Genomic DNA, 26,078 nt, shown 5'->3' with positions numbered 1-26,078 from the left:
TTTTTTAAAAAAAAAATCCCCTTTTTGAAAAACAAATAAAAAAAAGTAGGGCAAACAAAATCAATAAGAATCTGAAGCAAAATCAGGTCTTTGAGCACTTTACCTTAACAGCCTCCCCAGCTTGCTTGGAGAAAACTCTAAGAGTTGACTGCAAGCGGGCGAAGAAGAAGAGCCGCCTACATTATCACCCTTTCTTTCTCTCTCTTCTCGTGAATTTTTCATTACCCACATGCGAATTCTGGTAATTTTTCTTTTTTATTTTGCAACAACTTTCTACACTTTCATTGTTCTGTTCTTGGTTAATTCTAATTTTGGCCTACATTTTATTCAAAAGTTTCAATCTTTTTGTTATGATTTCATAATTTGATCAAATGGGTGTTCTTGATTATTGCATTTACCTTTTGTAATTGATAGATTTTCATGTTTTTAATGGGGGAATTGCGAAAGATTTGATTGGGATTTTGATTGAATTGTGGTTTCTTGCGTGAATTGTTGTGAATTTGATTGAAACGTCCGAAATTATAATCTTTTTGGTGTAAAATTGAGGGATTATGAAAGAAAAGTCCAATTTTACTGATGATGCCCTGTGTTTTTGCAACTCAGGGTCCAATTTTATATATTATTTTTCTTGGGGTACAATTCATTTGGTAACAATGGAAGATGATCGTTGGTGGAAGTCGATTTTTTGAGAGCTGCTATCAACATAGTGTTTGGATCTCTTCCATTTTCTCCGATTTTCCCCCTTTATTTATGTTCAAAATTTGGGTTTATTTTTTGTGTGAAATTTTGAGACTGACTGACAATATATGGTTGTATGCTTGTATCATAAAAGATGTGATAGCATTGGACTTCTGGTCATGAATGATATATACAAACTCGGATTTATTCACGCTACATTCGGACACTCATATTCACACATAGACCTGATCTTCATCCTCACGTGGAAGAACACAGATATATCATACCGTGGATATGTCTGTGGATCGAGCTTTTCCTTGGGATAGATGACTATGGGTCTTCAATAATTAGGATCTTGTGACTGACTTCTAAAAAAAAACTTTGAGCTAATTTCTTTAGTAAAAAGTATGAGTTTGGTCTTTTGTTGAGTTTGGGGTTATGTCATTATATGTGTGTGTGTTACAGTTCAAGCAGAGATGCGGTGATGTCTCTGAACAAGATGTTTTAGAAACTATAGAAGATTAAGCTGTCACAGGTTTCTGATAAGCATGATACATCTACTTCAATTCGCCAAAACGTTAAAACGTTTTTTTTTCCCCTTCTCCTATCTTCCTGGAGTCATTGCTGGGGGGAAATTAGCTGCAGCACAGACAATTACACTGGATACTGTTATTTGAGTTTTTTTTATTAACAGCTTTGTGGATTAAGTTTTCTTGTGTTATGTATTGCACACAATGCTAATGAATATTTTCCAGACAGATTCAGCCTAGTTGGATCCACATAGTGATTATGTGATGTTCTGGTAACCTGTCTCATTAGTTAAGTTATATTGGTTGGAGCTGTTGGACTTATAGTTTATTATTATACTATTTAGGATTTGATAGGGCCTAAGTTTAATTCATTTGCACTGTTGTTTTAATGTTGTTTGCTGGCCTTAACCCACGACGCCCTTCTTGCTGCAGGTTTGACTGCATTTTAATGCTATGCTTCGAGCCAAGCAGATCAGTAGCTTTTCCAATTGTGCTAGATCCTTATTATATAGCGGATCACGATGTAGTACAGCTGATGGGAGCTCATGCTCATGCGCTGATGATGATAAATGTGCTTCAAGGAGACAGACTACATTGCTTCGGCCAAAACCATCGGCCATAGTGCCTTTGCCTGCTGCAAGGATAGATTCTGTAGTCTCAAGGGATGCAGGGAAAGCTTCTCAAAAACCAGAAGATGGCAACTGCTCTACTTCTCGTCCACAAGTTGTCTCTCTTTCGAGCGCTTTGGGGAAACCAGACTGTGTAAGTTATTCCACCAGCATTAATTCTGAGCAGAATGACGTGTCACAGTCTTCAGCTCACATAACAGACCAGTTGGTCAAGGTAGGTATTGCTGCAGTAGGTTTTATATCAGATGTTGTGAGTTATAAGATTCCTCTGACAGATGGAAGTGAAACAGCTTCTTCTGCACAAACTTATATGGTTGGTCATAGTAGACCCCGATCAACTGTCAAACCTTCATCTGTAAATTCTGTAAAGAAAGAAGATTTTTATGAAGTACATGAGAAACCTTCGTCGAGAAAGGAGTCTGCTTCTAGCCCCTCAGTGAATTATCAGGGTCCTAAAGGTAAAACTGATCATCATGGGCCTGCAGAAGCTTTCAGCCACGAGACTACCAGAAATGTAGGAGGTTCGGTAGGAAGTCAGGCTGTAGCATCAGATAAGAAAAGCTACATAGGAACACAGGGTGCAGCTTCAGAAAAGAAATGCTATGTAGGAACTCAGGGTGTTTCATCGGAAAAGAAGAATTATAGCTCTCAGAAATCCAAAGCATATACTAATAGCCCTAATGTACAGGCCTCAAAAACAAAGTTTACTGGCAGAGTTCCCCACTATATCAATAATTATGCTAGGGATTATAAATCTCAGGCCGGAACTGCTCCATTTTCTAGGCAGTTTGTGAGCACTGGACAAGTTAATATTGTTCTAGATATATTGAAAAGGCTGAAATGGGGTCCTGCAGCAGAAGTTGCACTTGAGAATCTCAATTTCTCGATGGATGCTTATCAAGCAAATCAAGTTCTGAAGCAGATTCCAGACTATGTTGCTGCACTTGGCTTCTTCTACTGGTTGAAACGCCGAGTAGGTTTTAAACACGATGGGCATACTTATACAACTATGGTGGGCATCTTGGGCCGGGCTAAGCAGTTTGATGCAATTAATGTCTTGCTTGAGCAGATGACCAGGGATGGATGTGAGCCTAATGTAGTGACCTACAACCGTCTGATTCATAGCTATGGGCGTGCTAACTATCTCAATGATGCAGTTGGTGTTTTCCACCAAATGCAGGAAGCTGGTTGCGAACCTGACAGAGTCACCTATTGCACACTTATTGATATCCATGCAAAATCAGGTTATCTTGATGTTGCCTTGCACATGTATCAAAGGATGCAGGAAGCAGGCCTTACTCCTGACACATTTACATACAGTGTTATGATCAACTGCTTGGGAAAGGCTGGCCACTTGGCTGCTGCTCACAAGCTGTTCTGTGAGATGGTTGATTCAGGCTGTATCCCAAATCTTGTTACATACAACATCATGATTGCCTTGCAAGCGAAGGCAAGAAACTACCCTGTTGCCCTGCAGATCTATCGTGACATGAAAAATGCAGGATACGAGCCTGACAAAGTCACATACAGTATAGTGATGGAAGTCCTCGGACATTGTGGATATCTTGAGGAGGCAGAAGCAATATTTTTTGAGATGAAAAATAAGAATTGGGTTCCTGATGAACCTGTTTACGGGCTTCTTGTGGATTTGTGGGGTAAAGCTGGGAATGCTGAAAAAGCTCTGCACTGGTATCAATCAATGCTGCAAGCAGGCTTATATCCTAATGTGCCAACCTGTAATTCTTTGCTTAGTGCTTTTCTTCGAGCTCACCGACTTTCAGATGCTTATAATGTGCTCTTAGGGATGGTTAATATGGGACTAAATCCTTCACTCCAAACTTATACTTTGCTCCTCAGTTGCTGTACTGAAGCTAAATCATCCTTCAATATGGGATTTTGTGGGCAACTTATGGCCATCACGGGCCACCCAGCTCATGTTTTCCTGCTGAACATGCCAGCATCAGGGCCTGATGGACAGAATGTTCGGGATCACGTGGGAAGGTTCCTGGACGTGATGCACAGTGAAGACAGAGAAAGCAAACGAGGACTCATTGATGCTGTGGTAGATTTTCTTCACAAATCAGGATTGAAGGAGGAGGCTGGTTCTGTGTGGGAGGTTGCAGCCATGAAGAATGTGTACCCTGATGCTGTGAGGGAAAAAAGCTCTTGCTATTGGCTAATCAACTTGCACGTCATGTCAGATGGAACTGCAGTGACTGCTCTTTCTCGGACACTAGCCTGGTTCCGCCGCCAGCTGCTGATGTCAGGGGTGGGTCCTACCAGGATCGATATTGTGACTGGTTGGGGTCGACGGAGTAGGGTGACAGGAGCATCATTGGTGAGGCAGGCTGTTCAAGAGTTGCTCGATATGTTTAGCTTTCCATTCTTCACTGAAAATGGAAATTCTGGGTGCTTTGTGGGGTGTGGGGAGCCTCTGAACAAATGGTTGCAGCAGTCATGTGTTGAGCGGATGCATTTGCTCTAGCAACATCTCTGCATGGTATGTTAGTTGCATTTTTGTGGTGGATGCCGGATAGAGCAACTAGCAGTCTAGCACTATCTTCGAGTTTAATAAATTGATGTATTTAGCTATGGCCTGTATGTAGTTGATTAGCATTGCCATTAGGTGCCTAGTTTATAATTTTTATATATATTAGCTGCAATTTTAGCTAGGCATTTTTGAAGTGTTCATTTTATCGCGGGTATTAGAAGCTTGTTATGGCTGAGATGCAGGTTTGCAGGATGCATTTAACTTAGTATTTGTAAATCTTATCCATATTTTATATGTACTGTGGAATATTTCGAGGAAGGATTCTGTTATTTTAGCGAAAAGTCAATGATTACTCTTCTCTTTAGTCTGGATATATCGAATACTCCGTAAGTTTTTAAATTTTTAAGGTGTTAACTATTTTGGATGAAATTGGATCCAACTATAAAGTCGATTTGGTGCGGGTTATATTTCTTTTGTAATGGGTCTTATGTTAAAATTGGATTTCTGGTGTTCATATCATAAAGTGAGTCACCAATTATATTTTTTTTTTGCCAAACTAGAGGTTTCTATCAAGTTTCAGATTGTCTTCATTGAGCTAGTAAAAGGTGACAAACGAGTTGAATGCCTAATGATTAAGCTGACTGATTATTTTACAAGTGCACTAGCTTTTTGATCAATCTGATTTTTGTACCAAACAGAAGAGATTTGCCTGAAATTTGAACATATTGGTTCGTGATTTGGGTAATTTCATGTTTTTCTTCTTGATAAACATGGAATGTATCTCAAGGTTTATTTACGCTGGAAATTGAGGGTGTTTGGGTACTAAAATAGTCATACCCATTTTAGTCTTGGGTAATTCTACCCATATAAGCCCAAAGGGCATAAAAAGGTCTAAAAGGCCCCAAATAAGTCAAATGCATCAATATGGCCTACAACGGCCCACATATGTACTAATAGGGCTCACAAAACCCACTCATGCACTCCTATTAATACCCCTCAAAGGGCATAAGGTAAAGGAAGGTCACTCTTATCATCTAAGATGACCATACTCCTCCACTCTCTCCCCTAAACTCCTCTCAAAATATGCATTGTTTGGCGACTAACTTGGGCGTCGGAGGCTCTGCCCCGGGGTCCACCCCCGGGGCTCGGGGTTCATTTTGTAGGTCCATTCAAGGCCCAAATCTGTGGTCCTCAGCCACCCCTCCAAGGACCGGTTAGCTCATTTTTTGCCGAAACAGAGGGTATATTGGTCTTTTTGTATATCTGTCAATTATCACATGGTCAAGTTGGTAACGGGGTTAATAGACGATGAATAGGATAAGTGTTGGACTTAATGATTTTGACGATGACACGACCTAACTTATTTACAAACTAATAAGAGCTTGATTGTTTGAGTGTGTGATCAGTTGCAATGACTAGGAGAATTGAGTATCTTGCGAAGATTTATTTACAAACTAATAAGAGCTTGATTGTTTGAGTGCGTGATCAGTTGCAATGACTAAGAGAATTGAGTATCTTGCGAAAATTCCATGAGGAACAAGAAAGCCAGGAACAAAGCAATCCAAAAGAGAAGAGTTCCCTCACAGGAACTGGTGCTTCAGAAATGAAGACTTGAGAAGATAAGTTTCCACTAGGCAACAGAAGCTTTGGAAGAGAAGTTCCTTCCAAGGAACAGAAGCCTCGGAGTAGAAGCTTCATCAGAGAATCGTGAAGACTAAGATATTTTTATATTTTAGGATTTATGTAAGTGTAAGGATAATATTACACTTGAAAATATATGTGTGGAATTGGTCTAAAAAGATAAATATTGTGCAATATTTTTTAGGAAAACAGTTGATTTTAAAGTTTTATCTATTTATTTTATGAAAGAGGATTTTATTTTATTTATTATTTTCGAAAATCAGCTAAACAAATAAAATCTGCCTTGTTTTTCAAAACTTGCGGTATACTTCCATGATCTTTCTCAAGTCATGGTCTTGCACATTGAGGAGTTCATGTTCCTTGAATTTAGGACATGATCTTCTATTGGGGTGGAGTAGTGGCGTTATGGATTTGCTGCATAAAGAGGTTTTTTCTAAACGGATTTTGGTCTATAAATAGCTATTGATTTCAATTAAAAAAACTCACCCTTGCTCAAATAGATTTCAATCCTTGTTTTCTTTAATCGAGTCAAGAGTCAATTCCACACTAGAGAAATAGAGTGTTATAATGTTCTTATATTAGAGTTATTCTTTCGAGTTGTATTTTGGGGAATTGGGAAGGTTGACTGAACTTTTGTTTGTGAGAAGTTAGAAAGAGAAAAGAAAGAAAAGAGAGTTAGAAAAGAGAAGCTACAGTAACAAGTTGTGTGACTTGTTCCTCGGGGCTTCGGTTTGTAATAGGTCCATTTGCCCTATTCTAGTAAAGATTTTTTTTTTCCAAAATCCCAAGTGGTCGCGGTTTTTCTCCTTGTTTAGGACCAAAGAGTTTTCCACGTAAAATCTCTCTTGCACTTTCAGTTCCTTTAGCTTACTTAGATTTAATTCCGCAAAAAGATTGACTAAACTATCATACTACAATTTAACTCCCCTTCTTATAGTATTCATTGAAACTACAATAAGGTATTCACTTCACGGAATTAATCCAAACATCCTCACTTTCTCTCTACTCAAACCCCTTCTCTCCTCATTCTAACCCACCACCCCTTTCCTCCATGGAAATACCACCACCACCAAATTCTCTCTCCCTCCTTGATTCTTCGCCCTCTCTCTATCCACCTCACCACAACTTCCTCCGTTCCAGTCATCAATGCAAGGCAAAGTTGTCTGCGCCACCAACGTCCATGGGTTCTTCTTCTTCCTCCATTCTCTCACCTCCATTAATGGAAATTAAAACCTTCAATTCAAAAATTGGAACGCATGAACAATCTCAATGGAGGAGGAAGACAAACCTTGCTATAATTTCTCCAATTGAATTTTAGGATTTTTCATTTGATTCGGTGGCGCTGCTGAAAAGGCGAAGGAAAGTGAAGAAGATAGGGGCAACAAAGGCGATGGTGGTTTTCGAGCAAAATGATGACGGAAAAAATGGAATTCGCATCTGTTTGATGAAGTAACTTTGATTGTAACGATAAATTGGATGGATGTTGAAGAACAATGTTAATAACACTAAATTCACCATTTCACACCGTCTAAATCGGTTCACATCAGCAGTTTGGATGAATGTTACATTTAGCACTTCTTTTCATTATAATATTATTACTTTACAATTCCCAATGCACTATAATTTCATAAATGTCATAAGAGAAATGCTTCCTATTTCTTAAGAAGAGGAATTGGGGCACGCCCCATGATTTGTTCACGACTCATGGTTGTATTCACTCATTAGCATCTTTTTTTTACGTCAAATATATGGATGACAAATCATGTCTTAAAAAGTATATAACCCTAGCATATGAGTATTGTCGATAAGTCTTTCACGAAGATTTGTAGTAAAATAAGTTACTCATCTAAAAAATACAACTAGAAGGTCGGTCAAAATAAGAAATGTTTTCGAAAGTGTAAAAGCCACGTACATTGACACACTAATCAAGTCACTTTTCAAACATTGATTTTGAACTCATCATTATATCTTATGTAAATCAAAATCAAAAGAAAAAAACAAAAATGTACAAAGGATTGCATTCAGAAGGTACAAATCAAAAACCAAAACACATCAAAGTGTAAAAACAAATGTGTTACCACTCGTAATAGGCCACTTATTACATAATTAATCTTTAATGCAATTATACCACATGCATATAGTGAAAAAAAAGAGCACAAAAGAATAAAGCAAAAATGGTTCAGACAAAAAATCAAAACCAAAAATGTAAAAGACATACTCCCTCCGTTCCTTATCTACAAGCCTATTTCTAATTTTTCATGGGAATCAAGGAACTTAGAGATTCCTTAAAACCCATGATTAAGAAATAAAAATATGCATGTGGAGTTAGATAAGGAAAACCTTGAGTTTAGGGTACATCTCATAGAGTTTGATGTAAAGCGCCTCTGTGTGCAAAAATCACAACATGCAAATTCAATTATTAATTGTAAAATTACTACCAAAATTGAAAATTTGACTAAGTGAGACATAACCCTCCAAGAAATTGGACGCTAGAACTAATAGTTAAAGGAGAAAAAACTACAAATGTGAAACCTTGAATTCAAAGATGAAGATTGAATGAAGAAAATATAAGCGGAAAAAAATGGAGTGTAGATGAGGGGTATTGTTTAAATGTTCCACTTTTGAAGTGATTTCAAAACCGTTGAAGTTAAGCTAAGTTAATAACTTACGAGCTTGGAATGAAGCAAGTGGTACCACATCAGCTACAAGTTTATATGCTTTGTTTAAAGACCTTTTAAAGCTAAGGCTAGAACAATTAATAGTTATTGTACGTTTGTTGATTATTTACACACAGAAAGACTCACATTCAAAGTATGTAAGGTAGATAGAAAGAAAAGATAGTTAGTAATTATTGAAGAGATGAAGAGAGAAACTAATAATGATTATTAGAAAACTATTAAAATAGTACAAAAAGTACTTTAGCACATAAAAAAGTAAGGACTTTTGAGTATTTAAATTGTAAAACAAGGGTAATTTAATTTTGTCCAAAGTTTTATGACTTAAAAAGGGAAAATACCAAATGTAAGGAATTAAAAAAAAAAAACACCTAAAATGGAAATGTAAAAAAAAAAAACAAATGGGAATGGAGGGAGTAAGAAATAAAATAAACAAAGGATACGATGAAAAGGTTGAAACAGAAACTCAAAACTGAGAGTGTAAAAGATATAAAAGTATGTGTTATCACTCGAACAGTCACTTATGAAATCATTGATCTTTGATGCAATTATGTCACGTGTTAAAAAAAAACACAGGATTACGACCAATTGAGCACAAGGTTCATGTCAAAAGCTAAATCGATTGTGTGAAAGATATGTATGGTACCACTCAAATCGATCATTAACATTTAATTCAATTATCCCACTTGCAAATTGAAATCAATCAAAGGTTTAATTAGAAAACTGAATCTAAGAGTGTAAAAAACATACTCCCTCCGTTCGCATTAGTTGCAATAGTAGGCTTGACTAATAGTTTAAGAAAATTATAGACTAGATTTATAATATAAAGTATTGTTAGTAAAATATAGAAAATAATAATAATAAAAAAATAGTGTGTGGGGATGGTAAGAAAGAGAAATAATAAAATATTTGTAAAAGTGAGGTTAGTGGGAGAGAGAAATTATAAAATAATGGTGACTCCTTTCCAAATATAATAGTGTTAAAACCAGGGGTGTATAAAATTGGATTGAGACCGAAAATCGGACCGGGACCGGAATTGAACCGTTAGATTCCGGGTCGGTCTTCATCCTCACAAATGGGTGATTTCGGGTTTCCGGTCCGGTCCGGGTAAAAAAGAGAAATAATAAAATATTTGTAAAAGTGAGGTTAGTGGGAGAGAGAAATTATAAAATAATGGTGACTCCTTTCCAAATATAATAGTGTTGCAACCACAGGTGTGTAAAAATGGATTGAGACCGGAAACCGGACCGAGACCGGAATTGGACCATTGGATTCCGGGTCGGTCCTCAGTCCTAACAAATTGGTGATTCCGAGTTTGTGGTCCGGTCCGGGTAAAAACCGGAAAATGTTTTTCTTAAAAAAAATATTTGGGTTAAAATTTTAAATTTTATGTTTAAATTTCGAAATTTTTTTTGTACAAAACTTGTAGTTTGTAAACTCGATGTGCAAAATAGCAAAACACGCAAATAAAAACAAGACGTTTAAAAATGATGTATATATGAAGATATTAAAATGCAAATAAGAGAAAAGAAAATAATACAACCGACCCATTTTGGTTCAAAACCGAACCGGAAGAACACAGGTCTAGACCGAAACCCGGACCAATTGATTATGGTTTGTTCCCCGGTCCTCAAAAATAGGCGATTCTGGGTTCCAGCCCTGTTTTGGACCGGTGCACAACCCTAATTGCAACTAATATAACACGGTCGAACATGAAAAATGTTGCAACTAATGCGAAATGGATGGAGTATGTATTACCATCAAACTAAACCACTTTTTCAAATTATTGATCATCAATTAATACAATTATACCACTTTCTAAATTGATTACATACACTTCACCACTCAAATCACGCCACTCATAATAATTAATACAGAGTATCATTAATCTTTATTGCAATTATACCTCATTCAATTCAAAAGGCACACAAAAAAAATATGCCAATAATGTACAAAATATCCTCCCCCCCTTGAGTCCTTGACCACAACCAACAACAAGACCACTCACTCATTCCCTCACTCAAAATTTGTTTGGTAGGTGAGATTGTGTATTTGGTAGTACAACAAATAAAAAAAACACAACATTAAAAAAATAATAAAAAAATTATTACATATAAAAACCCTTCAACATCCACCTTTTTGCCTCTTCACATTTTCATTTCTTGTTCTCTGCTATTACATCTTACCACCGAAATCTCTGCTACTTTTTTTTCATTTTTTTTTGGTTTTATTTTATTTTAGTTTTCTCTCTCTAATTTTTCTTCATATGTTACAACTCAACTGAGTCAGACACACACACACACAATCCCCACTCTTCTCTCTACTGCCCTAAACAATGGGCCACAAGAAGCGCGCAACCACCACAACCTCCGCCGCCTCTCACCGGAATTTAACGTCGCCGCCGGCAAAACCGCCGTCGAAGGACACCGGTTCTCCGGCGACGGAGTTGGCCGAGATGAAGCAGGAGTGTGAGAAAGCCCTAAATGCGCTTCGTCGTGGTAATCACAACAAAGCGCTGCGATTGATGAAGGAATCGAGTCAGAAATTCGAGAGTTCGGCGGTTTTTCATCGTGTTCATGGTACTATTGCGGTGAAAGTTGCGGGGATAATCGATGATCCGAATACGAAGCAGCGGCATTATCGAAACGCGGTGGAATCGGCGAGGAAGGCAGCGGCGTTGTCGCCGAATTCGATTGAGTTTGCGTCGTTTTACGCGAGTTTGTTGTTTGATACTGCGAATGATGGCAAGGATTACGAGGAGGTGGTTGCGGAGTGTGAGAGAGGTCTGTCGATTGAGAATCCAATTGATCCTATTAAGGATAATTTGAATAATCAGCATTTGGAGGATAAATCGTTGTTGAATTTGACGCCGGAGGCGAGGATTGCGCAGGTGCAGGGGGAGTTGAAAGGATTGATCCAAAAGTCGAATATCGCCTCGATTTCGACATGGATGAAGCATTTGGGAGGTCCGCCTGGGGAGGAGAAGTTTAGGTTAATTCCGTTGAGGAAGTTTGCGGAGGAGCCGTTGGATTCCAGGTATTTTTCGACGAGTAATTCGAATTCGAGGAGGCCCAATGAGATCAAGAAGGCTACTAAGACCACTGAGGAGAAGAGGAAAGAGATTGAGGTTAGGGTTGCTGCTGCTAGGTTGTTGCAGCAGAAGTCTGAGCAGGGGGAGGATGTTGAGGAGGGGAAGAATGGCGCTGGTTCGATGTCGAGTAGTGTGGTTTCTGGGACTGGTGTTAGTAAGGTTGGTGATAGGAGAAGATATGGGAGTTCTAAAAGGAATTCTAGCTTTTCTGAGCGGAAAGATCAGGTAATTTGGTTCTTGGTTTTCTTTAATCATGTTGTTTTGGCCATTTTCATTCATGTTAAGAATTTGATTATAGCTTTTCTGAGCAGAATGATCAATTAAATTTGTTCTTGATTTTACTTTGTGATGCATATACTTTCTATGAAAATAATCATGTTGTTTTTGCCATTTTCATTCATGTTAAGAATTCAATTGAGTTTGATTAGAAGGCTGTATTGGTAATTTTGTATTGTATATTGGGTGTTAGTGTTTTATGAGATTGAATTGTGGACAATGTATTAATTGCAGGTGAGGTCATTCTGGAACTCATTGAGTTCTGAAACGAAGAGGGGGTTGTTGAGTATTAGGGTTAGTGATCTTAGGGCGCATTTTAGTGGCCCGACTAGTAAGGATAGAGGTCAAGGGTGTGAGGTTTTGTCAGAGGCTCTTGAGTTTGGTAAAGCTAATAAAACTTGGAAGTTTTGGACTTGCTGTCGTTGTGGGGAAAAGTTTTCACAGGCTGATGCTCACATACAGCATGTGGTTCAGGAGCATATGGGGAACCAATTGTCAAGAGTGCAGACTGCTGTGCCACAGAGTGTTTCCAATGAGTGGGTCGAAATGCTTAGTAGTTGTTCTTGGAAACCCTTGGATTTGACTGCCTCTGTGAGGATGCTAGAAGATCAGTCAAAATCCGAAGACACTGAGTTTTCTGGAATGGAAAACCACAAGGAGCGAATTGATGACTGCTGGAATGACACTTTCGAGGAAGTGTGGGACTCATTACCGGAGAAAAAGAGCTTGGCTGATGGTTTCTGTGAGAGTAAAGAATATGATGGAGATTCGAACATCGAGTGTAAAACATGTGATAGAAAAGAAAGCTCCAAGGTGTACAGTCTTACAAATAGTTGGCCTTTATCTGATGATATTGAGCGGGCGAAATTGCTTGAGAAGGTCAGCTCTTTATTTCAAGTTCTAATTAGGCACAAATGTCTTGCTGTGACACATCTCCATAGGGTGATACACTATACCATGGAGGAGTTACAGGGCCTTTTTCCTGGCTCAAAGATTCTAAACTCTGGTGTGGATGATACCCCTTTATGTATATGCTTTTTGGGAGCTAACCAGCTTAAGAAGTTAATTAAGTTTCTACAAGATGTGTCTCATGCTTGTGGTGTGAGTAGGTATCCTGAGAAAGTCACCACAGATAATGCCAGTAATCGCTCCCAAGTTTCTGACTGCGAGGAAAGAATCATGCTTAGTGATGATGGATCATCCCTCTTATTGGATGAGAACTTACTGAATTTTGATGGCACGAGAAATGACTTGGGTTTAGGCTATTCTATTGGTGTCTCTGAGAAGAGTGTTCAGCCCGGTTCTGATTCTTTTTTGTCCTGGATATATGCTGGATCTTCTAGTGGGGAACAGATAGCAACATGGTGTAGACTCAGAGAAGAAAGATCACAGCAAGGTATGGAATTGCTGCAGATGCTTGAGAAGGAATTTGGCCATCTCCAGAGCTTATGTGATAGGAAATTTGAGCATGTTAGTTATGAAGAAGCTCTGCAGGGATTGGAGGAGCTTTGTCTGGAAGAAAGCAAGAAGAGGGAACACAATTCTGATTTTTCTTATCGTAGCTATGAGTCGCTCCTCAGGAAGCGCAGAGATGAGCTTGTTGAAGGAGAAAATGTAGTTATGTCTGTCTGCAGTGATAGGATGGAGCTGGATGCCATCGCGAATGTCTTGAAGGAGGCGGAAAATATCAATACTACTCAGTTTGGATATGAAGAAACGTATGATGGGGTAACCTCTCATCTATGTGATTTGGAAGCTGGTGAATATGACTGGAGGTCTAAGGACTATCTTCATCAGTTGGACACATGCATTGAGATGGCTATCCAGAAACAAAAGGAACAGATGAATATGGAGGTTTGTGTTTGGTGCTTCAAGATTCCTGTCAAACCAAAATTTATATATTTATTAAATTTTTTTTTTTATTAGGATTGCTATCTTACCTTTTTAGCTATGCAGCTGTGCAAAATTGATGCAAGTATAATGCGGGATGTGGCCAGCATGCAGCAACTGGAGCTAAAGCTTGAACCTGTTTCTTCTCTTGATTATCGATTTTTCCTATTGCCACTTGTGAAGTCATTCATGCGGGTATGTGCAGTCCTTGTTTGAATTAGTTTTATATGCTTCATTCCTGATTTTTAACTTACTAAGTCTTGTATAACCGTTATAGGCACACTTAGAAGATCTCACAGAGAAAGACGCCACTGAGAAATCTGATGCAGCAAGAGAAGCATTCTTGGCAGAACTGGCTCTGGATTCAAAGAAAGGCAGTGGAAGTGGAAATGATAACTCAAAACAAACTCAAGATAAGATGAAAGACCGGAAAAAAAATAAAGATTCCAGGAGAAGCAAGGATTTAAAAGTATTCTTTTTAACTATACCATTCTCTAAAAGTACTTTAGATTTCTATTGAGTCTGCTCTTATCTAGATACTGTAGTCAAATCTTCGTACTTATTTGATACTGTTATATTTATGCAGGTTGGAAGCTATAATGAGCACCTTGAACCTTCTGAACAATTGTATGTCTATGCCTAATTATCATCATAATCTGTCTATATAGTCACACTTTAGAAGCCTTTCATGCCTTGTATATTTTTCCTTCTCCCATTTAATATACTTTTGTAACACCAGTGATTGTTGCAGGCTATTATAATTTGTTTATTTTTGTTTGCTGCAGTTCTCTTAGTGTTTCCTCTGATGTTGATATTGTGGATAGTGACCTAGTGCCTTTGGAAAGTAGTGATAACCTGAAAGACCTGGAGGAAGAATTTCGAAGAAAGATTGAGCTTGAGGCAGAAGAACGGAAACTTGAAGAAACTTTGGAGTACCAGAGACGGCTGGAAAATGAGGCAAAACAGAAGCTTCTTGCTGAGCGGAAAAATGTTTCAGCCCCTCAAGATGCTGAGCAGTCTGTGGTTGATGTTCCTTTGGAGCCTGGCTTCTCTGTAGCTGCACCCTGTAAGCAAGTATGATCCTTAATACTTTCTGGTTTTGTACTTATGTTACTGTTCTGGTCTTGTAAATTTGAAGGAATGCACTCAAATTCGGATATGATCTCTCTCCTATTATCATAAAAAAATCCTAGTGACACACTCCTGTTACCTTAATGCAGGACCAACTGGTATTGAAGAGTGAATCTGAGAAAAACAAAGATGGTCTGGATAGAAACCTGAGGGATGGCAGTGATTGTGCTGGTGTTGCTAATGATGAATGTAATAGAAGTGATAAAAGTTATCTTAAGCAAGGTAAGCACCATAATTCTTGTTTTTTAGAACTTCCCTTGCATAATATTCCTTGAAATTGCCTTTTGGATCTGAATTCATGACAATGTGAGACTCTCATTTTCAGGATTATCTGATGGAGAAATTCCAAATGAAGTTTTGCCTTCTGAACGACGAACTGCAAGGAGAGGGAAGCGTAGGAGCTCAACAAAAATATCAGAAGGAAAGTATCACGCTGTTTCTTCTGGAAAGGAAGATATTAAAGTTGAGAATTCAGCTGCCGATATAATGCAAAAAGACCAAGTCTGGGATCAGGATGATGGTGTCAGTTGCAATGGTAGGGTTTTCTAGGTCTGCTGCTAATCAGGATGTTTTGTTTATTGCAGTTTTGTTTTCCTCATGCAGTCCTGCATGACTACTGACAGCTGCAAATAATTTTTTAAATTTTTTTTTATTTAGTTTTAAATTTTTTTATTTAGACACTTATTTAATTCCGTGGATGTTTTCAAACTTATTAAAGTACCTCTGATGACAATAAAACAGTTCTTGTGCCTTTTTTCCCCACAATTTCTTCAATAACTTGGTTCATTTTGTCCATATAATGTTTTAGTGTTACTATGATCTTGGTGGAGCAGTTAAGAGCCCTCATATCTCCTAATATTTTCATGTTATTATGATGGAGTTGATGGCCCCTATTAATAGTGCTGGAGCTTTCATGCAGAATTTAAATTTGATTTTGGCATTATCTATAATATGTATAGATATATGAGGCTTTGCCAGGACCATAAGGAGCACCATATAGGATTGCCATTTAACACCAATTAGAGTTAAGGAAATAAATAAATTTGCCAGAAATAAATAGGTTTTTTGAGTTTGGGAATTGAATATTTACTTTATAGCATTAGCTTCTAGGAATTTTTTAAATAAATCAAGCATATCTTAAGCTACATAATTTAAAACTTTATAGTAATCTTTTATTGGAAATTGAAATATGCCTTAAATTACCATTCTCTTTTTCAACTTGTAGAACTTGGGATTTTTTGAAGGGAACACTGAGTCACTGATACTCAAGTTTTTTTGTTTTTTCTTTCTTTTTTGTTTTTTGCCTCTTATTTTAAACTGGTTGAGCTTGTAATCTAATATGAATGTGTCTGACAGAACATAAAAGAATAGATTGTTCTTGCTGGCAAATCATGTTAAAAGAAAGGGTCTTTATTTTTTTATCTCTTGGCTCACGGGGTTTAATTACTGGTGATGGGAAAGAGACTAACTAACTGCAGCATTATGTTGTTAGGCCTGTGTATGAGACAAATGTTCATGAGTTAAGGCTGGGTATGTGCTTCTATCTCGTGGTAGCTAGAATGACTATTTATATTCATCCTGTTGTTTTCACTCACCATACTTATTTCTTCAGGTTGTTGCTCACCTTTCACAGTTATTGATGAAAAGATGACATTACCATCATACTGTTTTGTACCCTCACCACGATCAACAATGTGATTTATATAACTGTGAAAAGTGATCAACAATGTGACAAAACCATCATACTACAGTTGATGTTGGCTGAAGTTGAAATTTTATTGGCTAATTTGAACCCTGAATCCCTGATAGGGTCTATTGTTGTGCTCGGTAATGGTCGGTCATTTTTCTTTTTTGTCTCTCCTCAGTTAGGTGGCATCTCAGATATGGTTTGTTACCTTGGACCAAACTTTGCAAATTTGGCTGCTTTGAGTGGTTGACTGGTTGTTTGTTCTTTCTTGCTCTCTCTGTCATATCTAAGTGAGCTAGCACTTGTGAAGGTATTTCATTGCATGGTACTGGTAACTGTCTTATGGTGGGATGTGTGGTGGTGGGTGATGTTGACTTTATGGGTTGAAGGTGATGTTTGTTGAGGGCTGAGGAAAGACACAGTAAAACCACTCCTGAATTGGACTTGAAATGAATGACCTGATGAGAACCTAATAAAAAATGATCTGACCCGACCTTGATCTTAAACCAATGTCACTGAAATTTATCAACTTTCCCTTAGTAAATTAATTTACAATAGACATGGCCTGATGTGGTGTTGACTGTTGACCTGATTCACTTGAACTGAATAGACTCATCACCTGAACATAACCTAGAGCAAATTGTTCCGGATCAAACCTGATTTAGCTAATCCTTTTTCCACCTAAAGTTGGTAGTGTTGGTGGATGTGGCATCCAAAGGAAAAGGAAAAGAAATAGTTTTTGCCCACTCTGTACTTTGGAGATTGAATCTTTTGTATTTCCTTTTATTACTTCAGTGAGAAATTGAGGATGGGATATAGGATGCTGGCTATGTAGTGGTGAGATCGAGCTTTGAAATGTTTGTTTTTTTCTCAGTCCTTGATGGTGCCAGGTGGTTTAGGATGGTGATTATGGTAGTGGTGAGGATTAAATCATGCCTTCATGGCCTTGGGTGAGGTGATAGAGAAACTTGTAGGAATTATTATCCTTGAGGGGAGAGATTGGGTATAAGGAATTCGGGAGTTTAGGTGCAACCAAAAAAGAACTATGGAGATTGAATCTTTTGTATTTCCTTTTTTTACTTCAGCGAGGAATTGAAAATGGGATAGGATGCTGGCTATGTAGTGGACTAGTGGTGAGATCGAGCTTTGAAATGTTTGGTTTTTTCTCAGTCCTTGATGGTGCCAGGTAGTTTAGGATGGTGATTATGGTAGTGGTGAGGATTAGATCATGCCTTCACGGCCTGGGGTGAGGTGATAGAGGAGCTTGTAGAAATTTTTATCCTTGAGGGGAGAGATTGGGTATAATGAATTCAGGAGTTTAGGTGCAACCAAAAAAGAACTTTGGAGATTGAATCTTTTGTATTTCCTTTTATTACTTCAGTGAGGAATTGAGGATGGGATAGGATGCCGGCTATGTAGTGGACTAGTGGTGAGATTGACCTTTGAAATGTTTGTTTTTTTTTTTTTTCTCAGTCCTTGATGGTGCCAGGTGGTTTAGGATGGTGATTATGGTAGTGGTGAGGATTAGATCATGCCTTCATGGCCTTGGGTGAGGTGATAGAGATAAACTTGTAGAAATTTTTATCCTTGAGGGGAGAGATTGGGTATAAGGAATTCAGGAGTTTAGGTGTAACCAAAAATGAACAGAGGAAAGTGAATGTTGATAAAAAAAAAAACTTAATACTAACTAAAGGAAACAAGGGTGTTTTTGAAGTGTATAATCTCTGTCTAAATCACTAAATTTGATTTTAATTTTTATAAATAGTTGCTGTACATAAACTGAACAAATAGGTCATATTGAACAATTGCACTATAAGAGACTCAAGTCATAAAAATATATTTAATGTTGCTGAAGTTGGTTGTGAGGCATCTTAAGACCAGATAATAATAATATAAAATGAAGGATTTTTTTTTAATCCTTCCATTCTGCCTTCACCAAGTTTTTTGAAAATGCTTTCCCTAACAGAAGCAACTGATTGGTTACTGTAATTTGCAATTTTCTTTTTAATGTTCTTGATTTATTGTCTAAGGGTGCAATTATTGTTGATTAAGCTGTTTATGCAAGGTGCTTGGAGACTATACAGTGCATGTATATCATTGCCTGACAATAGCTTCGGTGTGGTTCTTTTGGTGGCAATTCCTTGAACATGAATTCTTGTGTTTGAATTCCCACAAAGGCTTTGTGTTACTTCCTCTCTTATAAAGTGTAACTCTGTTTATTTATATTTTTTTTTAATCTTTATTTATTTATTTATTTATTTATTTTTTATGAAACATAAAGTGTAACTCTGTTTCTTATACATGAAAGGATAGTGGTTATTATTGTTAGTCAGGGGTTGTCCCATGAAATATTTAAATTAGGGACTTGGGAGTAGGGGTTAGATTATAAAACTATAGAAGTGATACTATATTTTGTATTAATCCATCATCCCTTCACTGCTCTCTTCAATCATAGGTATTTGAACTGCGATTGCTGTATAACTGTCAGGTTTTCTTTGAATTTTGATCTGATGAAAAGCTGCTATTAGTGGGTAGAAACTGGGAAAACACTGACCACTTTATCATTTTCATGATTTCCTTAAGTTGCCATTGTCATTACTTTCTGAAGCTTTATTAAATTAATTTATAAATATATAATTTATTTCTTGGAGAATGAAGTTAATGATTATGTGCTTGCTTGTAAATCAGTTGTAGATGGTGGGTCAAAAACGCTTCGACAATTACAAGCTGAAGAAGATGAGGAGGAAAGGTTTCAAGCAGATTTGAAGAAAGCTGTACGGCAAAGCTTAGGTAGTGGTGGTTTTATTTGTGCCACTGGTGTGTTGTAAACATTTATAATCTTTGAATTCTTTACTCCCTCCATACCCAAATTTCAACTCAATTTTTGTTTTGGGATTTTTCAAAAAGTTTGACTCACGTTTATTACATTCCATCTTTTTGGCAAACCTCTTTTACAATCTTACCCCTTTTGTCACACATTATTAACACCTTTCCTCACCCTTTCTTACGTTATCCAACTTTTTCTTACACCCATCCAATTTTAAATTTCTCTCTTATTTTATCGTCTTTTTCCTTGCACCCTCTCCATTTTTTCAACTTTACCTAGAAACAAGAGCCTATAGGCCTATAGTAAGTAAATCAAACTTATGGGAATGGAGTGTGTGTGTGTGTGTGTGAGTGTGTATCCCTAATTATTATATGTATATATACTTCTATTTCTGTTAGTTATATGCATACATATGGATTGTGAATGTTTTCATATGTAAGGTGCAGGTTGGTTTTGTATAACATCCTCTACTTGATATTGGTGATTGTGTTATTAGATATTGTCACATTACACATGGATTCACAATATTTTATTGCTTTTTTGAATATAATGAGTAGCTGCTTTCTTCTTTTTTTATTTTTATTTATTTATTATCCTCGTGTTACTTTATTATACATTACACATAGATGTGGTATACATGGGTAAGGGATATTCAGTTGAACTATAAAATTTGTTGTCCTTTTTTCTTTTCTTTTTTTTTTAAAGGAAACGATGTTTCATCTTTGTTGCAGAGCCTTAAGCTTATGTTTGTGTTTCATCCTAGCTTAGGTCAGCCTTTCCTTTTTGTTTATTTATGTTTGAGGAGTAAGATGTTGGTTAGGTATTCTTTAGACTCAGTGTATTTGTTATCTTATTAAATCAAACATATCTTTGTGTTGTGATATCTGGTTGTTAATCTAAATGTCATATGATATACACATTGAGACTCATAAGTAAAGTTCATTGAAAAAAATACATTATTTAGTTACATGAATCTAAAAAAAAAAAAAAAAAGAGAGAAAAAAAAAAAGGGAGATCATGTATAAATTCTATCCTTTGAAAATGGGGTTGGACAGAGTATCCACCAGTCTAAGATGGCATAGAAGACTGAAATTGCTTATAGCCTGGCAACAAGGAACATTATATGATATAAAAATGGCCTTGCTTATTTTAACTATTGATTGAATTAGCTCTGTGGGGTAAGTGGTTTGTGTTAGTTCAGAATTTCTCTTGATTTTAAACATTGTGTTTATTGATGCTCTCTTGGCTCGATAAGATGAGGACCTCAGTTTAACTCTTCTGATTTTTTATTTTTTTTTTTTAAATTTTTATTTTATTTTGCCAGATACATTTCAAGCCCGTAAGAAGCTGCCTTTGGTTCCTAATTCTAGGGTAGTACAACATACCTTGCAGAATGCAGATGGTTTGGGAACAGAAACTGGTGATTCGATTAGCGTAAATGTGAATGAAATGGATTCCTTTGGTGCAGGACTGCAAAATGAAATTGGTGAATACAATTGCTTCTTAAATGTGATCATTCAGGTTTGTAACATAACTCATTTTTCATTATACTTCACTTCATGCTGCCTGCAGCTATTTTGGCCTGATTTTTTCAAGTGGCTTGTCGTAGTCACTGTGGCATCTAAAACGGTTCCGGGAAGAGTTTTTGAGGAGATCGCCTTCTGAGCATGTTCATGTGGGAGATCCTTGTGTTGTTTGTGCGTTGTTTGATATCTTAACAGCCTTAAGTGTAGCATCTGATGATGCCAAAGGCGAGCCAGTGGCACCTACTGCTTTGAGAATTGCTCTGAGTAATAAATTTCCAGATAGTAGTTTCTTTCAGGAGGTAAGTGTTTGTAAACTAATTTTTCTTCTTATTTATATATTTTTTAAGACTGATCCAATTTACTGCAATTAACAGGGCCAGATGAATGATGCTTCTGAAGTGCTGGATGCAATATTCGAATGCCTGCATCAATCATTTATTTCAGGTCCAGGAGGTTCTGACAGTGAGTTACTTGTAAATAACCGCTTACAGTCTTGGGATTGCTCCAGCCCTTCGTGTATAGCACACACTCTTTTTGGGATGGATATATTTGAACAAATGAACTGCTATAGTTGTCATTTGGAGTCCAGGCATATGAAGTACACTTCTTTTTTTCATCACATTAATGCCAGTGCCCTGCGAACAATGAAGGTATAACTTTTAGAGTGTTATATTAGACACTATCAATCATTTTCTTGTTTTATGCTTCATAAGTTCATTAGGACTTCAACAATTTTATCTGTCCATCATATCTACTACTTGACTCCCTATTATTTTTAGGTAATGTGTGCAGAAAGTTCATTCGACGAGCTGTTGAATTTTGTTGAAATGAATCATCAATTAGCTTGTGACCTAGAAGATGGTGGGTGTGGGAAGCTTAATCATATTCATCACATTCTCTCAAACCCTCCTCACATCTTCACTGCAGGTGACTTATAGTTCCTCTTGTCCTTTGAATATACTATTTCTTTTAAATTCAACATCTAGGTGTTTTGTTAAATGCTCTCATTGAAACCCCTAATTGGATTTCTATCATGTCTTGCAGTTCTTGGTTGGCAAAATACATGTGAGAGTGTTGATGACATTGCAGCAACTTTGTCAGCCTTGGCTACTGAGATAGACATCAGTGTGCTTTACCGTGGTCTAGATCCCAAGAATGTGCATCGCCTGGTTTCTGTGGTATGTACCTTGTCTTGATGGAAAACCTTGGATAATGTAGAAACATAAGTACTATGGTTCTGTTTGCCCATAATAAATAAATAAAAGCATCGTTGGATTGCTGTGGAGTTTGACTGTTCAATTACGAGAAAAATGTTGCCTATAGAAAAACGAAAATCTGTCAAAGGCATCTTTTTCTTTTTGTCTGCTATTGCCTAGACTTATTTGGGCGATATAGTTTGCACCTTATAAGACCTTTATTTTTTTTATTTTTTTTTTTTAAATCATGTTATATTCTCCTTTGAATGCATATTGGCACGGGTCTTCCCTCTCTATGCTTCTGAAACTTCTAAACTTCTTCCTTCTGACATGATATATTTATTCTTCTGTTATGCTCCTCAAACCTCTTTATTTTATCCTTTTAGTTTTAATCCTTGAATTTTTTTTTGCGGTGTAATAAAACATAATCTCTTACCTAGAATCCTGTATTTGTCTCTGAAAGTCTAAATTAAGAATTTCCCATTACCGGCTTGGATCCATAATCGACCTTTATGAATGACCACATCATTAAGTATATCTAGGATTTGGTTTTTTGGTGTATGAATGACCCACATCAGTTAAGTGGGCAGTGGCTTTGGTTGATTCCCTTGAGATCCTGAAGCAGATTTGTATTTGAATGTATGGATGTGTTGGGCAACTATTTCACGCTTTTAAGCTCTATTTCTTAGAGAAAGAGTGAGAGTATAATTGTTAGTTGTTGTGATCTTTATGCTTGATGTGCATCGCCTGAAGACTTATTCAGTAACTTTAATTATAAGTCAGTTTTTATTAGGTAATTGGAAACTTCTTATTTCCTGAATCATGCAAATTGCAATGACAACATTATCCCTGATCTTTGCGCCAATCGTTTGAAGTGGCTTTTGAAAGATACCTATCTGCATATGGTAGTTACTTATATAAGTGTACTCTTTAGTCTTTAATGTGCCTTAGATCTCCCTGCAAAGCATGGCAATAGCTGAATAGTGAAGATAATTATCCTTGAAGTCTTGAAGGGGACACCCAGTCCCTTGACTTCCTTGAAATCATTTATGATACTCAATGGAAGCATTTTCCACTTCTCTAGATTTTGGTGGGTATCCTTTATCACTGCCTGGCTAAATCAAATCTGACATATATCTATATCCTCACGATGTGAAAAAAATGTACCCTTTCCATTCTGTAAGGAATCTAAATGAGTGGGGACTAGGAGAAATCTTTAAGCTTATATTCTTAACAGACTCAAGATAGAAGGACCTTCTGGTGGTTGATGCTTCATGGGTTTTCACTCATCAGTATTTTTACTTTTGTAGCCATGCACTGAGACTCCTAGCTTGCAGTCTCTCTTTCCTCTTTTAATAATAATTATTACTCGTATTTCATTAGGCCTTGGATCCAAAGTGGGCTACATCGTTTGTGTGGGGTGCTAGTTTGGAGAAGTTTAACACTTGTGAGAAAACCATCTGGTTGAAACCCAGCATAGCATTGCTGTCTCATGTGTGTATCTTATGTAATGCCAGTGTTGTGGCGGGAATCACTTGTTCTAGTATTACAAGTTGGCGAGTAATCTGTGGCAGACTTTAGGTATTATCTGATTGGATAGGCTACTCCAACTATCGTTCTAGATGATTTGTTCGGCCATTATATGACTTTTTGGAGGTATGAGGAGTATAATATCTTTGGTGGTCTGCAACTTTCACCGTTATGTGAGTGCTTTGGTTGGGAGTGTATGATATCTTCAATTTACTTATTTTTGTGAAAACCAATTGTAGCCTTAGGTAGTCTTTGGGCTTATACATTTATACGGTTATACCGCAGGGTCTGTCATGTTTGTCTTAGATGTGACATATGAATGAGCTGTTACTTTCCATCTCACTTGATTTCGGGATCTAGAGTTCTAGTCCCTAGGTTCATATTGTGTTTTACTCCATGAGCAAAACGTGTTCTTATCTTAAAAAGTATTTCACTTGGTTTGCAGGTTTGCTATTATGGTCAACATTATCATTGCTTTGCTTATAGTCATGAACGTCAGAGATGGATAATGTATGATGACAAGACAGTGAAGGTAAATTTTACTTTCTTCAGCATCCACAGTTAATTGGTTCTTTTCGTCCCTTTAATTATTGATAAACATTTTCTTGTCAGGTCATTGGCACCTGGGAGGAGGTCCTTTCCATGTGCGAAAGAGGGCATTTACAACCCCAGGTTCTCTTTTATGAAGCTGCAAACTGACTGAATGCAGGGCCTGGTCCATTATAGCTAGAGAATGAGAGGGTAAACGGCAAAATTGTCTGTCGTTATAAATAATGCCTTTTGATTAAGTCATTGATATCTTCCAGAAAGTTGAAAAAGTTCGATGATTGAAATCCTAATTTCTGCTAGAAAGAGGATTAGAGAGAGAAAAGTTTTGCTCACTGAAGAGTATCTGACACAGCGTCTTCCTGGAACGGAGTCAAAACAACACTGAAATGATACTGGAAGATGCTTCATTGAAGGTCCATGTACTTGAAATTGGAGGAGCATCTGCCATCGGTGTCTTCCTCAAAGGAAATTATTGGCAAAGGCTCATTGTATACAAGTATATTTGCCTTTTGGCCACCCCTTAAGGTGGTTCTAAGGAAAGTTGAAGAATACCAACTGGCTGCAAATATTATGGGTTACAACTTACAACAAAGATTATTTACCGCCTGCAATAGGGAGAGCTAAAACAGCAAATATGTATCTTACTCAAGCTCGATTCCTCTGCTCCCTACTCCCTTTTTTAGCGCTAACCGATAGAAAAGAGCATACCTTTGGAAAAACGAAACAAGGAAATATGAGGAAATTTTTTTGTATAGGTAGTGCGGTATCCCATTGAACTTGTTGCAGGCTAGAAGACTATTCAACATGAGAATTTTGACGATGAATAGAAATTGGCAGATTAGATATTGTGGTAATTTCAGTTCTTGCAGCAAAATCCCCACTCCCTGCCCCGTTCTTTTTGTGAAGAAGAATGCTGAAAGCCCTGTAATTAGGGTCATCTCATGCAAAGTTCTGGTAATCTGGTCTGTAAGCTCATTTTGCACTGAAATTCCCGTCTTCATTCAATGATAAATAAGAAAAGAAAGCAGGGAATTGGGGAAGGGGATGGGCCGGATGGGAGTGATGAATTAATGCACATTTGATGAAATGGTCTATAACTACTCCTTCCGTCCCTAAATAAAACTTCCAATTTCTTATTTCTTATTTCATTGGGTAATCATAGAACATCCAATTAAGTTAAAATAGCTTGAAGAATGGATATCTTGCATGAAATATTTAGGAATAGCTTGAAGAATGGATTAGATCAGAATGGCTTTTGGATAACACTCTAGCCTTCCAAGAGGTTAATATAGCATTCTGTCGATGATGAAATTTAGCTTTTTACATGTCTCCCAAGCTTTTTACATTTACGATTTGCTTTTCTCTTCATTCATCTTCTGTCCGGAAAGATCAAAAATCAGAAAGTCTTTTAGGACATAATACAACATGGCATATTTGAGTTTCAGTGTTTGCTTCCTGAAGAGAACTAGATCATTTAAGAACAGAAGATTATGAATGTCTTTCCCCCTTTGCGATTACTTTGTTAGTATTATAAGGATTACTCATTTAGTGTTACAAACCTTACATGGGTTACTTCTTTAGTATTACGGGTTAGTTAATCAGTGTTAGTTACATGGGTTACTTTTTCAATGTTATAGGGGTTACTTTGTTTATTTACGAGCAGCCATATAGTGTGGCCAATCACACACAAAACGCGCTATCATAACGGAATGTGTGTCACAATTAACCTAT

The 26,078-nt window shown here is 37.1% G+C and overlaps 2 protein-coding genes across 3 annotated transcripts; both read left to right on the top strand.

The window, feature by feature from the left end:
- Positions 1 to 16: 16 nt before the first annotated feature.
- LOC110700520 (pentatricopeptide repeat-containing protein At1g18900-like) lies at positions 17 to 4,701 on the top strand. Of its 2 annotated transcripts, none has more exons than XM_021878065.1 (2): positions 17 to 241; positions 1,641 to 4,701. In XM_021878065.1, exon 2 carries the CDS (start codon positions 1,662 to 1,664, stop codon positions 4,320 to 4,322), a length of 2,661 nt encoding a protein of 886 aa, XP_021733757.1. In that variant the 5' UTR covers positions 17 to 241; positions 1,641 to 1,661; the 3' UTR covers positions 4,323 to 4,701. The 2 variants fall into 2 exon arrangements, with proteins under 2 accessions (XP_021733757.1, XP_021733758.1); XM_021878066.1 differs by lacking the exon at positions 17 to 241 and having other exon boundaries at positions 1,962 to 2,051; positions 2,128 to 4,701.
- Positions 4,702 to 10,416: 5,715 nt separating this feature from the next.
- LOC110700519 lies at positions 10,417 to 25,201 on the top strand. Its single transcript, XM_021878064.1, has 16 exons — positions 10,417 to 11,960; positions 12,246 to 13,865; positions 13,968 to 14,096; positions 14,179 to 14,370; positions 14,488 to 14,528; positions 14,687 to 14,975; positions 15,122 to 15,254; positions 15,358 to 15,567; positions 19,408 to 19,509; positions 20,871 to 21,067; positions 21,156 to 21,371; positions 21,447 to 21,722; positions 21,852 to 21,999; positions 22,117 to 22,250; positions 24,244 to 24,330; positions 24,411 to 25,201. Exons 1-16 carry the CDS (start codon positions 10,980 to 10,982, stop codon positions 24,495 to 24,497), a joined length of 4,842 nt encoding a protein of 1,613 aa, XP_021733756.1. The 5' UTR covers positions 10,417 to 10,979; the 3' UTR covers positions 24,498 to 25,201.
- Positions 25,202 to 26,078: the final 877 nt, after the last annotated feature.

Source organism: Chenopodium quinoa, unplaced genomic scaffold (genome assembly GCF_001683475.1).
Source record: "Chenopodium quinoa cultivar QQ74 unplaced genomic scaffold, ASM168347v1, whole genome shotgun sequence".
Classification (NCBI taxonomy): Eukaryota; Viridiplantae; Streptophyta; class Magnoliopsida; order Caryophyllales; family Amaranthaceae; genus Chenopodium; species Chenopodium quinoa.
Note: the sequence above shows the minus strand (reverse complement) of the source record. Positions and strands in the feature narration are given on the sequence as shown.

Coding starts and splice junctions, on each gene's coding strand:
- LOC110700520 (XM_021878065.1), top strand. CDS start 1,662: ATGCTTCGAGCCAAGCAGATCAGTAGCTTTTCCAATTGTGCTAGATCC.
- LOC110700519 (XM_021878064.1), top strand. CDS start 10,980: ATGGGCCACAAGAAGCGCGCAACCACCACAACCTCCGCCGCCTCTCAC. Junction 14,371..14,487: donor GGAGAAGCAAGGATTTAAAA/GTATTCTTTTTA, acceptor ATATTTATGCAG/GTTGGAAGCTATAATGAGCA. Junction 19,510..20,870: donor AGCTGTACGGCAAAGCTTAG/GTAGTGGTGGTT, acceptor TTATTTTGCCAG/ATACATTTCAAGCCCGTAAG.